Source organism: Penicillium angulare (genome assembly GCF_028827245.1).
Source record: "Penicillium angulare strain IBT 27051 chromosome Unknown utg000005l_segment0_segment0, whole genome shotgun sequence".
Taxonomy (NCBI): Eukaryota; Fungi; Ascomycota; class Eurotiomycetes; order Eurotiales; family Aspergillaceae; genus Penicillium; species Penicillium angulare.
In genome coordinates, this window is record NW_026623164.1 from 620,600 (window position 1) to 632,826 (window position 12,227).

General features: G+C 47.0%; 3 protein-coding genes across 3 annotated transcripts; all 3 read left to right on the plus strand.

The window, feature by feature from the left end:
• Positions 1 to 3,155: 3,155 nt before the first annotated feature.
• N7478_007624 (aromatic alcohol reductase) lies at positions 3,156 to 4,495 on the plus strand (the record flags this gene model as incomplete). Its single annotated transcript, XM_056923838.1, has 4 exons — positions 3,156 to 3,242; positions 3,329 to 3,613; positions 3,702 to 4,028; positions 4,118 to 4,495. 4 exons carry the CDS (start codon positions 3,156 to 3,158, stop codon positions 4,493 to 4,495), a joined length of 1,077 nt encoding a protein of 358 aa, XP_056776564.1.
• A 692-nt stretch (positions 4,496 to 5,187) lies between these two features.
• On the plus strand, positions 5,188 to 7,215 carry N7478_007625 (putative amino acid permease; the record flags this gene model as incomplete). The annotated part of the gene is made up of 6 exons (XM_056923839.1): positions 5,188 to 5,212; positions 5,289 to 5,489; positions 5,542 to 5,599; positions 5,655 to 5,661; positions 5,719 to 5,879; positions 5,940 to 7,215. The coding sequence occupies 6 exons, from the start codon at positions 5,188 to 5,190 to the stop codon at positions 7,213 to 7,215; spliced, it is 1,728 nt and encodes a 575-aa protein (XP_056776565.1).
• Positions 7,216 to 8,203: 988 nt separating this feature from the next.
• On the plus strand, positions 8,204 to 12,195 carry N7478_007626 (RNA dependent RNA polymerase; the record flags this gene model as incomplete). Its single annotated transcript, XM_056923840.1, has 2 exons — positions 8,204 to 10,619; positions 10,646 to 12,195. 2 exons carry the CDS (start codon positions 8,204 to 8,206, stop codon positions 12,193 to 12,195), a joined length of 3,966 nt encoding a protein of 1,321 aa, XP_056776566.1.
• Positions 12,196 to 12,227: the final 32 nt, after the last annotated feature.

A 12,227-nucleotide genomic window follows, 5' to 3' on the forward strand; every position in this document is an offset into this window, starting at 1 on the left:
TACTATAGTTTTGATTAGAATAAGCTGCATGAAATGGGTCTCTAATTTAGTCCAATCTAGTCATCAAGTACCATGCACTGCCAACAACGTTGAATAGTTCAAGTGCTTGTGAAACAATAATAATAGCTGACATACATGAATGTCCATGAACAAGGTACCATTGCATCGCTGTAAGACAAGACTACATTGAATACAACATTGTATTCTCTACTAAGATAATACAACCAGTCCCGAAGAGTCCCAATAAAGAGCACCATAGTCCATTCTAGCCATTAAAAATTCTCAACCACACTCGGGTAAATCAAGATACTCCTGTGATAAGCTATTTCAATCATACTCAAGATGCGCTTCTTCTCCATTATAACCTTTACCATGGCCACCCTGACAATTGCCGCTCCACTAGAAGAGAGCGTCAACGGCGAGGTTACTCTAGATGGAGAGGTAGACCTTTCCCGATGCCGACCACGATATGCCGAGTGTATTGAGGTATGCACCACTCAATAACTTGAGTTCAAGTTCATTTAATGTCTTCCTTGTATATGAACTAAATAATTAACCCTAAATTTGGCGATTCCAGAAATGCCGCCGAAGTGGCCGAGGACAAAGATGCAGAGCTGTAAGTTGATTAATGCCTGTCCAGCCAAGAAATAGTTATGTGAGGATGGATCTATATAATCTGACACTTGAGATAGGAATGCTATAAGCTCTATTGCGGATTTTAAAGTCGTGAATGAGAATCAGTTTTCAACAAACAGAGAATTAGCATTATGGAGAGTGCGACACAAAGATCCCCAAACCCAGAAATTAAAAGAGAAAAGAGAAGAGGGGAGAACAGCGAAACATGGTATCAAGGACTTTACCGTTGAACGGGAAGGAAAGGAAGGGCAATGCGCAAGGATCAGGATCGTCTGAACGGAAAATATCTCCAAGTCCCACGATTGACGGAGTAGGATGATTTCTAGCCACATCCCGACCGGGATAGAGTAACAAGGACTTGAAATGAAGGAATATGTTACGCCGCTGAAATCACAAGCACATGCATGCATCTAGTATTTGTTTCTCCTTGACCAAATAGTGATAGTATTCTGCAGCTATAGCTTAGTATAACCTGGAAGTATCCTTTGTGCATCATGTACGAAATAATGATAAAACAATAGTCATCCTACCTATCCAGTTTGCTACAGTACTCCTTACCTAGGCTTGTAAGTGCTGTCATGTACATCATGAGGCAAGGTGAGGCAAAGCAATGCGTCAAACTGGAACCTAACCCCGCCATTGATCATCCATAATCGATCATCAGCTCAGCCCGGGGTACTTACTGACCCCACCACACCTCAGCGTAGGCCCCGGGGTACAGTAAGGAAAGTACAGTGTAAAGTAAAGCATGAATGATTTGCGGGGGAATCCCGCGATTCAAATTTCAAAATTGTCTCATGCAGTGTTCACGTTCAGTGGCATTCCCCGGTGACCGATGGGCGGGGATGGAAAGATCGCCATACAATTTTACTGGATTTGAGTGGAATCCCAGCGTTGGCCGACAAGTAACCTGACCCCACCCTGGGGAATAGACCAGCCCGAAAAATCCGGATGAGATGGGTTTAAGATATTGTGGACAGGTATTTAGACTGAATATGTTCTTGTGATATGAAATGGTATGACTCGTGGCACTCATAAGGGTTCAGGTTCAATTCAAATCAATTCAATCAGGTTACAGGCACCGATCTCCCGTGCCAGGGCGGCTGTGGCTGGAGGAAGCTTCCAGCCCCCTGTCTGGATCAAGTTGAGTGCAAGAGCGGGAATTATGGGAATTACTGGCTCTCCGATTTGTCCATTCATACCACAGACCACAGACCGCATACCGCATACCGCATACCGCAATACCGCAAAACGGCAAGACCGCAGTCTCAGTCTTAGGCTTAGACTTAAGTTAGGCTGGAGGTAGTTCCCATGGGTAGCCGCATTGTCCGCCTCTTCCCTGATTGGCTTTCACCGACCGTGAACCGGGGAATCTCCGTGAATTTGTTTCTGTTTGGTCTGTGGACACCCAATCAATTTTTGAACCTGATGGGAGCGCGTGACTAATCTGGTTTACTGGTTTCTGGCTGCATTTTTGGTCACAACACGAGGCCAGTGTGTAGTAGCCGGGCTGTTGTATGTGCAGTGAAGTGGGAGGTCTTGAGCCCACGCCGATCGGCAGATCGCTGACGTGGGGTTAGCAAGAAATCATAAGCGTGTAACTGGTTTGGGGATACTGTAGTCTTCTCTCTGTGCAGAGGGTGATCTTACTGGGGAAGTCGGCCACTAGTAAGAGGCCGAGGAAGGTAGAAACCTTCCTGCATGAGAGACTCGCTATTATTGAGACTAGTTTACAGAGTACTGTCTACCATTCTTCATTTTCTCTTTCTTGTTAATAATAATCATTCTCTTGTAATACCCAGTTAATCCAGTATCCAGTATCCATATCCAGTATCAAGTACGGAGTACAGGGCACCGCAAACATCATTATGAATCAACCGGGAAGCCGTAACAGGCATGACGTAAGGCAGCAGACCCGATCCATGTTAGGGTTCGATTCCCGAGTCAACCGGGCCGTGAAGAGACTACGATAGAAAGGAATTTGTAGAACGTAACTGATTTGGAGTGATCAATTCCTAAAAAAAAGTATAGTAAAAGATCCCATCCTATATCAGACTCATCCATTTATTGTATAATCAGTAGGGCCGATCTCCAAAGCAGGGAGAGAGAGAACAGAACCCACTTCACAGTAACAAACCGGATAATGACGTCCTTGCGACCCGATTTTCTACAGTGAAAAAGCAAAAAAGCCCCAAAAAAGCCCCCCAGTAATTCCCAATAATTCCCCAAAAAATAAGTAAAATCCGAAAAATCCTCCAAACGAGGGGAACCAACATCCACTCTGGCGACCCACCATCGTCCACTCCGGATGGGAATGAAAGTGGGTAGCATCCTTGGGTTTATAACGTCCAAGGGCTCCAAATCCCTAATCTCCTAATCCTTTCCCCGATCTTTCTTCCTTCCCTTCCCCTCCCTTCCCCCACCATCTACCATTATACGATTCACATTTGAACCCTACATTCTTAAAAAAAACCTACTTGATCTGCTATTCAATTATCCGATCTATCCCACCCGCGATCATGTCAAAGACCAAAGTTTTGTTGGTCGGCGCTGCGGGTGAAACCGGAGGTTCCATTGCTAATGGTCTACTCGAAGATGGAAGCTTTGTATGTTTGGAAATCAATCTACCCCCCGCACACCGTCCTTCCATGCAATTTGTTTGACAGAAAACTAATTCAAATCGCTGCTATAGGAGGTGATCGCTTTGGTTCGCCCCATCTCCGTACACAAGCCCGCCATCTTGAGATTACAAGACCGTGGTATCGCAATCCGCAAATGCGACCTGAAGGCATCCGAAGAGCAACTCATTGAGGCCCTCGCCGAGATCGATGTCGTCATCAGCTGTGTCGGTCCCGCCGAGCAACAGGATCAAATCCCACTGGCAAAGGCCGCAAAGGCTGCCGGTGTCAAGCGATTCATCCCGTGTGGTTTCATCACTATCGCACCTCCAGGTGGTGTGATGTGGCTGCGTGACGAGGTACGAACTGATCCCGGATTGTTCCAATTAATGAAAAAAAAAGATGACCTGGCGATAAACCCAACTGACCACATTTCCTTTAATACAGAAAGAGATCGTCTACAACCAGATTCGTCAGCTCTGGCTCCCCTACACGATCGTCGATGTCGGTTGGTGGTACCAGCTGTCCTACCCCCGTCTTCCATCCGGACGTGTGGATTATGCCATGACTTCCGGTAACGATGAAATTATTGGAGATGGAAGTGTCACCACCGCCCTGACCGACCTTCGGGATATCGGTCGCTACCTGGCTCTGATCATCAACGACCCTCGTACCCTGAACAAGAAGATCTACGCATACAACCTCACCTCAAGCCAGAATGACATCTACAGCCTGATGGAGGAGATCGCCGAGGAAAAGATCGACCGAAACTATGTATGTGCATATTCCAAACTCATGATCTGATAAAAAGCCTGCACGGAAGGATTTCGAACTAATCACTTTTTCCTTTTTCCGGAACACAGGTCCCCGAAGAAACGATCTGCAGCAGAGTCCTTGCGGCCCGACAAGCCAGTGAAACATACCCTTTTGACCCCATCAAATTCATCCCCCGTTACCTCGCCGAATACCAATACTCATGGGGCATCCGAGGTGACAATAACCCGGAGTACGCTCGCTACCTCGGTTACTATTTAACCCCTGAGCTGTATCCCGATTTCCAGCCTAGCGACTTCCGCGAGTATCTCGAGTCTGTGATCAGAGGTACTGCCAAGGGTGTCTACACCGACCGAGTCATTTCCCGAAAGCACCAGCGTCACTTTCCCCGCACGGAATCCAGCGATTCGCTGTACACTCGCATTTTCCCTCGGACCGAGTCCAGCGACTCGCTCATGTCGCGATGAACGAAAAAAAAAAAAAAAAGAAAGAAAAAAAAAATCCTCCCAACCCCGCATCACTTTCTTATCTCTTTTCATTTCTCGTATCTTTGATCTTGATCTAGGGAACCGAGACTGTGCTCCAGGCTGATGCAGGTCTATTCTATTCCCCTTTTCATATAGTTTCGCTTTTTTACTTTCATTTTCATTTTCGCTTATCGTGCTTGAAACAAATTCATGATATCTCCACCCCTCGAACCCCCCATTGAATGGGGGGCCCTCTTGGTTCGTTTTGGGCGTCTTGATAACATTAGGCGTTTATGATCATTCCATTACATTACGGCTTCCAATGATGGGGAACATAGACGTGGGGCCAACTTAGCCAGTTCCCAACTTTCGAGGCTGCTGTGACCGTGACCGTGACGATGATAGAGAGTTGCTGGCATGCAACATAAGATGTTCTGCTTTATTTCCACCATGTTTCATACTTTGTTTCTTTGAGTTTGATCGTGTTCCACGGATCCGATCCCCGTTGCATATAGAAGAAATTCATATATCAGATCGTCGGTCATTCTTGTTCCTTCCGTTTCTGTTCTTATTAAGTCCCTGTTCTGCTCCTGCCATAGATCTCATCTTCAACCCGTGTGTCCCAACAACCAACTAACCAAGCCCCACCCTCCTAATTCATGATCCCTACGTAATACCTAACCTCTCTGTTCATGAATCACTTCAACCTCCATTCCCGTATGTCGGATGGAGTTACCCGATCAACCACGCCGGAGAAATCGGTCTTCGCAGCTGGATCACTCTTCGCAGCTAGATCACTCCACGCAAATAAATCACTCGACATACAGTGTTGGCGCGATCTCGAATGCCTCTGCGACAACTGCCCTGGAACATCAACAGCACCATCACCACCTCAACTCAGGTGACAACAGGGACCATGTCCAACATGCGGATATCGCGTTGGGATTCGTCGATATCTATCAGTCATTGACACCGAGACAAGTTGGAGTGATCGGTTCGTGAGGCCGTCCTCTCACATCTCATGAACGCTTTGCTTATTCTTTTAGCGGTCGGGTCGGCCATCGGAACAGGGCTTATGATTGGGACAGCGAGGGCTCTTACAATGTAAGTGCTAGATCACATCTGAGCTGGTGATGAGCAAGCGCTAACCGGAAAACAGGAGTGGTGTAAGTGAACCGAGGATCCCTGTCCCGTCCAGCTGCTCCTCGATTAACTCGTCATAGCCAGCTGCCATGGTGATATCGTATACATTTGTTGGGTTCGCGGTTTACCTGGTCTTACTGGCTTTGGGCGAAGTCGCTGCTTGGTTACCTCGACCTTATACAGTGGCAGATCAAGCTGTGCGATTCGTGGACCCAGCTCTAGGATTTAGTCTAGGTTGGATGTAAGTGACCTTCCACGGGAACAAGATCATTGAATGAAGTCATCTAACGATACCGTCTAGATACTGGCTCAAATATGCGATTGTCACTCCGAACCAGCTTACAGCTGCAGCTCTGGTTATTTCATATTGGATTGACCCCCAGTGGATCAACCCTGGAATTTGGATCACAGTCTTCCTCACCGTTATCACTCTTCTAAACTTTCTTCATCATAGACTACCGAGCCAAGTCGAGTTTTACGTTTCATCATTCAAGCTTCTCGTCATGTCCGCTTTGATGATTCTCTCACTAGTCATTGCGCTGGGTGGAGGGCCAGATCATGATCGCCGAGGATTTAGATACTGGAGCCAGTCGGGGGAATTCAATACGCTCGGCTCTCATGTGAACCGCACCTTGCTCGAGAAGTTTCTCGAGATCTGCGCGACGATGTCATCGGCTACATTCGCTTTTATTGGAAGTGAACGGTCGGGAATCATGGTCAAGTCTCCGAATGTACGAAAAGCAATCTCCCGCGCTATCAAACACACTTTTTACCGTGTGCTGGTTTTTCATCTACTGGGAATCACGCTCCTTGGTATGCTTGTCCCGCGAAACTCGAGCGCATTATCGTTTTCCGGAGAACCTGGCAAAAGACCTGGACGTGGTTCTGCGGCTTCTCCATTCGTCGCTGCTATCTACTTGTCCGGAATAGCAATTGTACCAGACGTATTGAACGGATGCATTCTCCTCTTCGTACTTTCCATTGCGAATTACGACCTCTACCTCGCTACAAAAGCAATGTGCGACCTCTCACTCAAACACCGCGCTCCCTCTTTCCTCCTCCGAACCAACCGCCGAGGCGTCCCCGTCTACGCCTTAGGAGTTTGTTCCATCGTCGCCACACTGGCTTACGTCAACGTAACCAAAGACTCCAGAATCGTCTTCGGATACTTCGTCGACATGACCACCATGCTCGGTATCCTAGTCTGGGTCTCCATCCTAATCACACACATCGCCTTTGTCCGAGCGCGCAAAGCCCAAGGTATCCCCGAAGATACACTTACTTTCCGTGCTCGCTTCGGTCTTGCCGGTACCTGGCTAGCCCTATTCCTCTGTCTTTTCATCTCGGTCACTCTGGTTGTTGGCTCTTTTCGGTTTAACCAGGAGGGCAAGCTAATGTTCAATTTCCGAGCTGTTGTGGCTACATACGTTGGACTCCCGATTTACTTAATTTTGATCATCGGGTACAAATTGGTTATGCGTACTAAACGCGTGAATCCTAAAGAGGCAGATATGTGGACTGGGAAGCTGGATGTTCGTCTGACTCGTCCGGGGGCTATAGAGATCGTTGTAGCATAATTCCAAGTTCGATGTTCATAGTTTATGTTCTTATGTGGCTCTGCCAACGAATATACATTGTGTTATTTGCTTCAGTTCGAGTTCGAGTTCATGACTAGAAATATTCTACTCGTAACAGGGATGAATTAGATAGGTAATAATTACCCGGATCTACTAATATACCCTAGCCTTCCCTCTATCCAAATTGAAAAGTACTAACTCAAACCCTGCAAGTTCCCAGAAAATAGCTCAATTAATTCCCATATACATCCAACCACTGGCAGTGAATCCATCACCAATTAGCCGCCAAAGCAAGTAGGGCAAAACCAAACCTCCAACATACCCAGGTAGCAGCAAGCCTGCCAGTGGATCAACTGCATAATCAAAGAAACACGGGCGACAGGGTATAATTGCTTTTTCTCTCGCGCGATTTGTCAATTCCCCCTCCACGAGATAGTCCCGTTTGTCGACCACCCCTGACGCCGCGCATCGCACCTGGGTGCCTGGCCAGATTTGAATTTGGTGTGTTTATCGTTTTATCCCCCGCACCCGCACCTGCCCAGCAACGGATGTTGATTCTGGTATGAAGGTGAACTTTTTCAATTGAACTCGGGACTACAGATTAGGATTCAGATCCAGATCCAGATTCTCAGATTTTATATTCGATTTTAACAGTCTTTTCGATATTGTTAATTCAAGTTCAATTCTATGCTTGAGGGAAGTTATTCTTATCCATTCAACGCTGTGGGCGTATTCAAGTCAGTTTCCCAGGCTTGCAAGGGGCACCAGGCAGACTTATCCTGAGATGATCAAGTTCGCCAACTACAGCATATGCAATTAAACTGGTAAGAAAACACACCATGACGGTGATACGAGCCGTAACGAAGAGAATCCAACTAACAGACCAACAGGCACTGGCGCGGGCAACATCAAGTTGCTTAATCGATGAATTGATTAGTCCAACCAATTTTCGCTTTCATCCCTCGAATGTCCCCACCCCAAAATCAAAATGGCCCTTCTAAACACCCCTCAGAGGAAAAAAAGTGACGAATTCGCTCACCTCCTCTACACCATAAACGAGGACTACGGTCTCGAACTTCCCCATGAGAAGAACATAGATTGGTCCCCGCGTGCATGGGAGGGGATCGAAAGAAGCAGTTTACGCTGGCGATGTCTTCGTGTTTTGCGAACTTTGTTCTTTCGAGATAAGGGTTCTGTTTATCGGGCGCTTGGGGATTTTAGTGAATGGGTTGCTGGGAGGAGGGTTTTACCTGGAGCTGTCTCGAGTTTAGGCTCAAGCTCAGGTTCAGGTTCAACCAGGGCACAGCGCGGATCGGCCCGCAGAACAAGAACAACACGACAAGGAAGTGTTGAGGATCCTGACCTTGACCCCCCACTTCTAAGTGATGATGAGAAAGATGCGCGCATTGAGTATTTTCTGCGTGTGCTTGGGGATCAGATGTATTTGCTGAATCCTGATGGGCACAAGAGGATCTCTGAAGAATTTACCTCTGGTGAGAGTGAGAGGGTTGTGTCGCCGAAGAGGCGGAGACTAGAGTGGGATCGGGATGACTATGAAGACGAAAGTGAAGAGAAAGAAAATGAGAGTGATGTCTTTCATACTGCACCGAATTCACCAACTACATCTAATGGGTCTGTTTCTGCTTCTGCAAAGGCAATGCCTCCGCCTGCGAAATTAGATCTGGGCCTGGGCCTGGACTTTGATCTTGATTCCGAGATAAGTTTGGCGCTCGAGCTCAATGGGTCGAGTGATCGGGGTAGAGATCGAGATTCCGTGAAGATGAGTTTCATGGAACGACTTACGCAGAAGCTTCCATCTTTCACACGATCGCGCGATGAGCGGAGTTTCGATACAGTTGTTGATTCTGTCTTTTCGTCTCATGGACGAATAAACGAGTCCTTCGATACTGATACGGCGGAGCCGATTGATAGACAATCTAATACACAATCTACATATGCTGATTCAATCGTTGAACTTTGGCTTTCAGAAGGGGGCGATGATCTCGATGCAGCATTGGAAGCTACAAAGCAACGAATTATCAACGATTTATTGGACAAGGGTCCCTTTTCTCTTGCAAAAATCTTACCCAACACCATCCCACTCTTACAACGCTATGAGCTGGAGCGCATAGGAAGAGCCTGGAATGTCCCTCTCGACAAGATGTTGATTCCGGGTACCATTCCATCCCAAGAGTACACCGACTTCTGGACCAGCATAGAAGGTCACAACCAGCGGAACTACCAAGCTATACCGGAGAAGCCATCCCGGCGAGCCTGGGACGCAGCAGTCGGAGACTTTAAAACAGAGCGACATTCCGAGGCGGTAGTTTTCACCGGCGAGATGAGCTGGGTCCCCTTGAAAGATGGCCTTTTCAGTCTAAAGCTCCATCCACCAAAAACAGAAAAGACGTGTCGCTTTCATCGCCGTTTCGGTTCAGATCGATTCCTTTCACTTACGATACCAGATCTATCGCATCCACAAGAGGATGTCGGGTGTCCGTCTCATCCATCACTTCTACGAGAAAGTGTTTCTGCATGGCTTACCCGAAACGATCACCTATGTATCGGAAGACGATGGAGACCATTTTTCATTGAAGAAGTGAAAAGCAAAAGTAAAGAGAAGCGCGAGCCACGATTCCGTGTTGATTTTTTTGCTGTTGATGGCATAGACTTTTGTCGGAATGTATCGTCTATATCTTTCGTTTCATTACCGGGTCAAAACAGTGATGCACATACACGGATGAGCGTGAATGATTTACTCGAGTGGCATATGCCATCTGAGCAAAATGCAGACCAGAAGAACTGTAAATTATTCCAGCGACTTTCACTCGGACTGTCGAAAACTTTTGTCTCTGTCACAGTGAAGCCTACACAGGTACTCCATTTACGAGATAATTCTCGCTGGAAACAATGTATGAATGATGGGTGTGCTTTAATGTCGAGGGCGCTGGCAAAGCAAATCTGCGAGGTATTGGGGATCACGGGGGATGGGAACAAGCAGATTCCGAGCGCGTTTCAGGGTCGAATTGCAGGTGCTAAGGGGTTATGGATGGTCGATCGGGCTCAATCACGACATCAGAGTTTCAGCGATAATGGAGGCGATGATGTGTGGATTGAGATATCTGACTCGCAGCTGAAGATCCATCCTCATCCACAGTATTGGAGTGAACCCATTGATGAGGAGAAATTGACATTTGAAGTTGTTAGCTGGTCAAAGCCTTTGCGTCCGGTCGAATTGAATGTTCAATTATTGGTCATATTGGACCATGGTGGGGATGTGAAGGAGTACATTGCTCAGCTGGCGAAAAGAGGTCTTAGCGAGTTAGCAGAAGAACTCAAGACTGTGCTCGACGCTGATAACAACCTCCTTTGTCTCGGCCTTATGCAGAAGCTAAAACCACCCGGTGAAGCGGGGAACAGATCTCACCAGCTAGGTCGTGGGCATTGAACGATGGAGAATTTGTTGTCCGTTTATCGCAAGCGGGCTTTACGCCTCAGACCTTCTTCCCGCTCCGTCAAAAACTCCAGAAAGTGTTTCAAGAGGCTATCCAGCGTCGAGTCGAGGAACTGCATATCCCAGTCCCACTATCGACATACGCATACTGTATCGCCGATCCATATGGAGTTCTTGAGGCAGATGAAGTCCACTTCGCCTTCTCGAGTAACTGGCAAGATCCAGACGGGAACTTCCAAGAATCCGAACTCATGGACACAGACGTTCTCGTCGGCCGATTACCAGCACACATACCATCCGATATCCAACGACGCAAAGCAGTCTATAGGTCTGAGCTTCGCCATTTCAAAGACGTGATTGTATTCTCAATGAAAGGCGATATCCCTCTTGCTCACATATTATCTGGCGGTGACTACGATGGTGATACGCCATGGATATGCTGGGATCCTACACTGGTGAACAGTTTCCAGAATTCGAACCTACCCGAGAAAGAATTCAAACCTGAACATTTCGGTCTCACGAGCCATTCAGTGAAGATGTCAACGTTAAGAAATGCAGGAGATTTCCTTGAAAAGTCCTTCTCATTCAACTTGACTACATCTAGTCTTGGACGATGCACCGTTGATCATGAGAAGATTGTTTATGACAAGTCTATTGATTGTCCTGAAGCATTGGAGTTATCATGTCTACTAAGCCATCTTGTTGATGGAAGGAAAGGCGGATTCTACCTCACCGAAGAGACATATCAAGAACTCGGGAGGAAAAGAGGTCTCCGATATCTTCCATGGCCTGCATACCGAGAATCCTGCAATGAACGCAGGAGGAGACCGAAAAGAACAAATATCGTCGATTATATCAAATTCTTCGTTGCAGAAAGCCATAGCAAAACCCTCCTAACAGAAATCGAGTCTCGATATCCCGCTAACGACAGCTTCAAAAACCTAGACCAAGATCTAACCCGACCCTACAAGGAAGCCCAAAAATGCGCAAACGACGAACGTTCCTCCAACGGAAACCTATACCAAGCACTAGAAACCATCACCACATGCATAAAAGAAGTAAAAAAGCAATGGGACACGTCAAAAAACGACCAAACAACCTACTCCCTCCGTGCACAACATTTATCCGACACAGCTAGATCAATTGACCCACCAAGCAATTCCTTGCACTCACTAGTGCATACATGGCAAAACAGTCGGGTAGAATGGCACCGTCTCCTCGCGTCAATGGCATACAGACTATGGCCTTCTACCCCGTTTGTCTGGTTAGCGTTTGGAGATGTGTTATGTGATTTGAAAGCGGAGACATTGCCTTCTCGAAGCATTACGAATGTTTCAATGGCTTGTTACAAGGTTAATCAGAAGTTTGTGTCGCAGCTTACTGCTACTGAGCTTCCGGCGAATAATATGGAGAGCGAGGGGTTTGGTGAGTTTACTTATGAGGGTGAGGAGGAGATTGAGGCGTTGATGTTGGGGGTTAATATGGGGTATTACAGTGGATTGGATGATAAGTTGTGCATCCAGTAGATCTAGAGAGAGAGAGAGAGGCCGATACGACG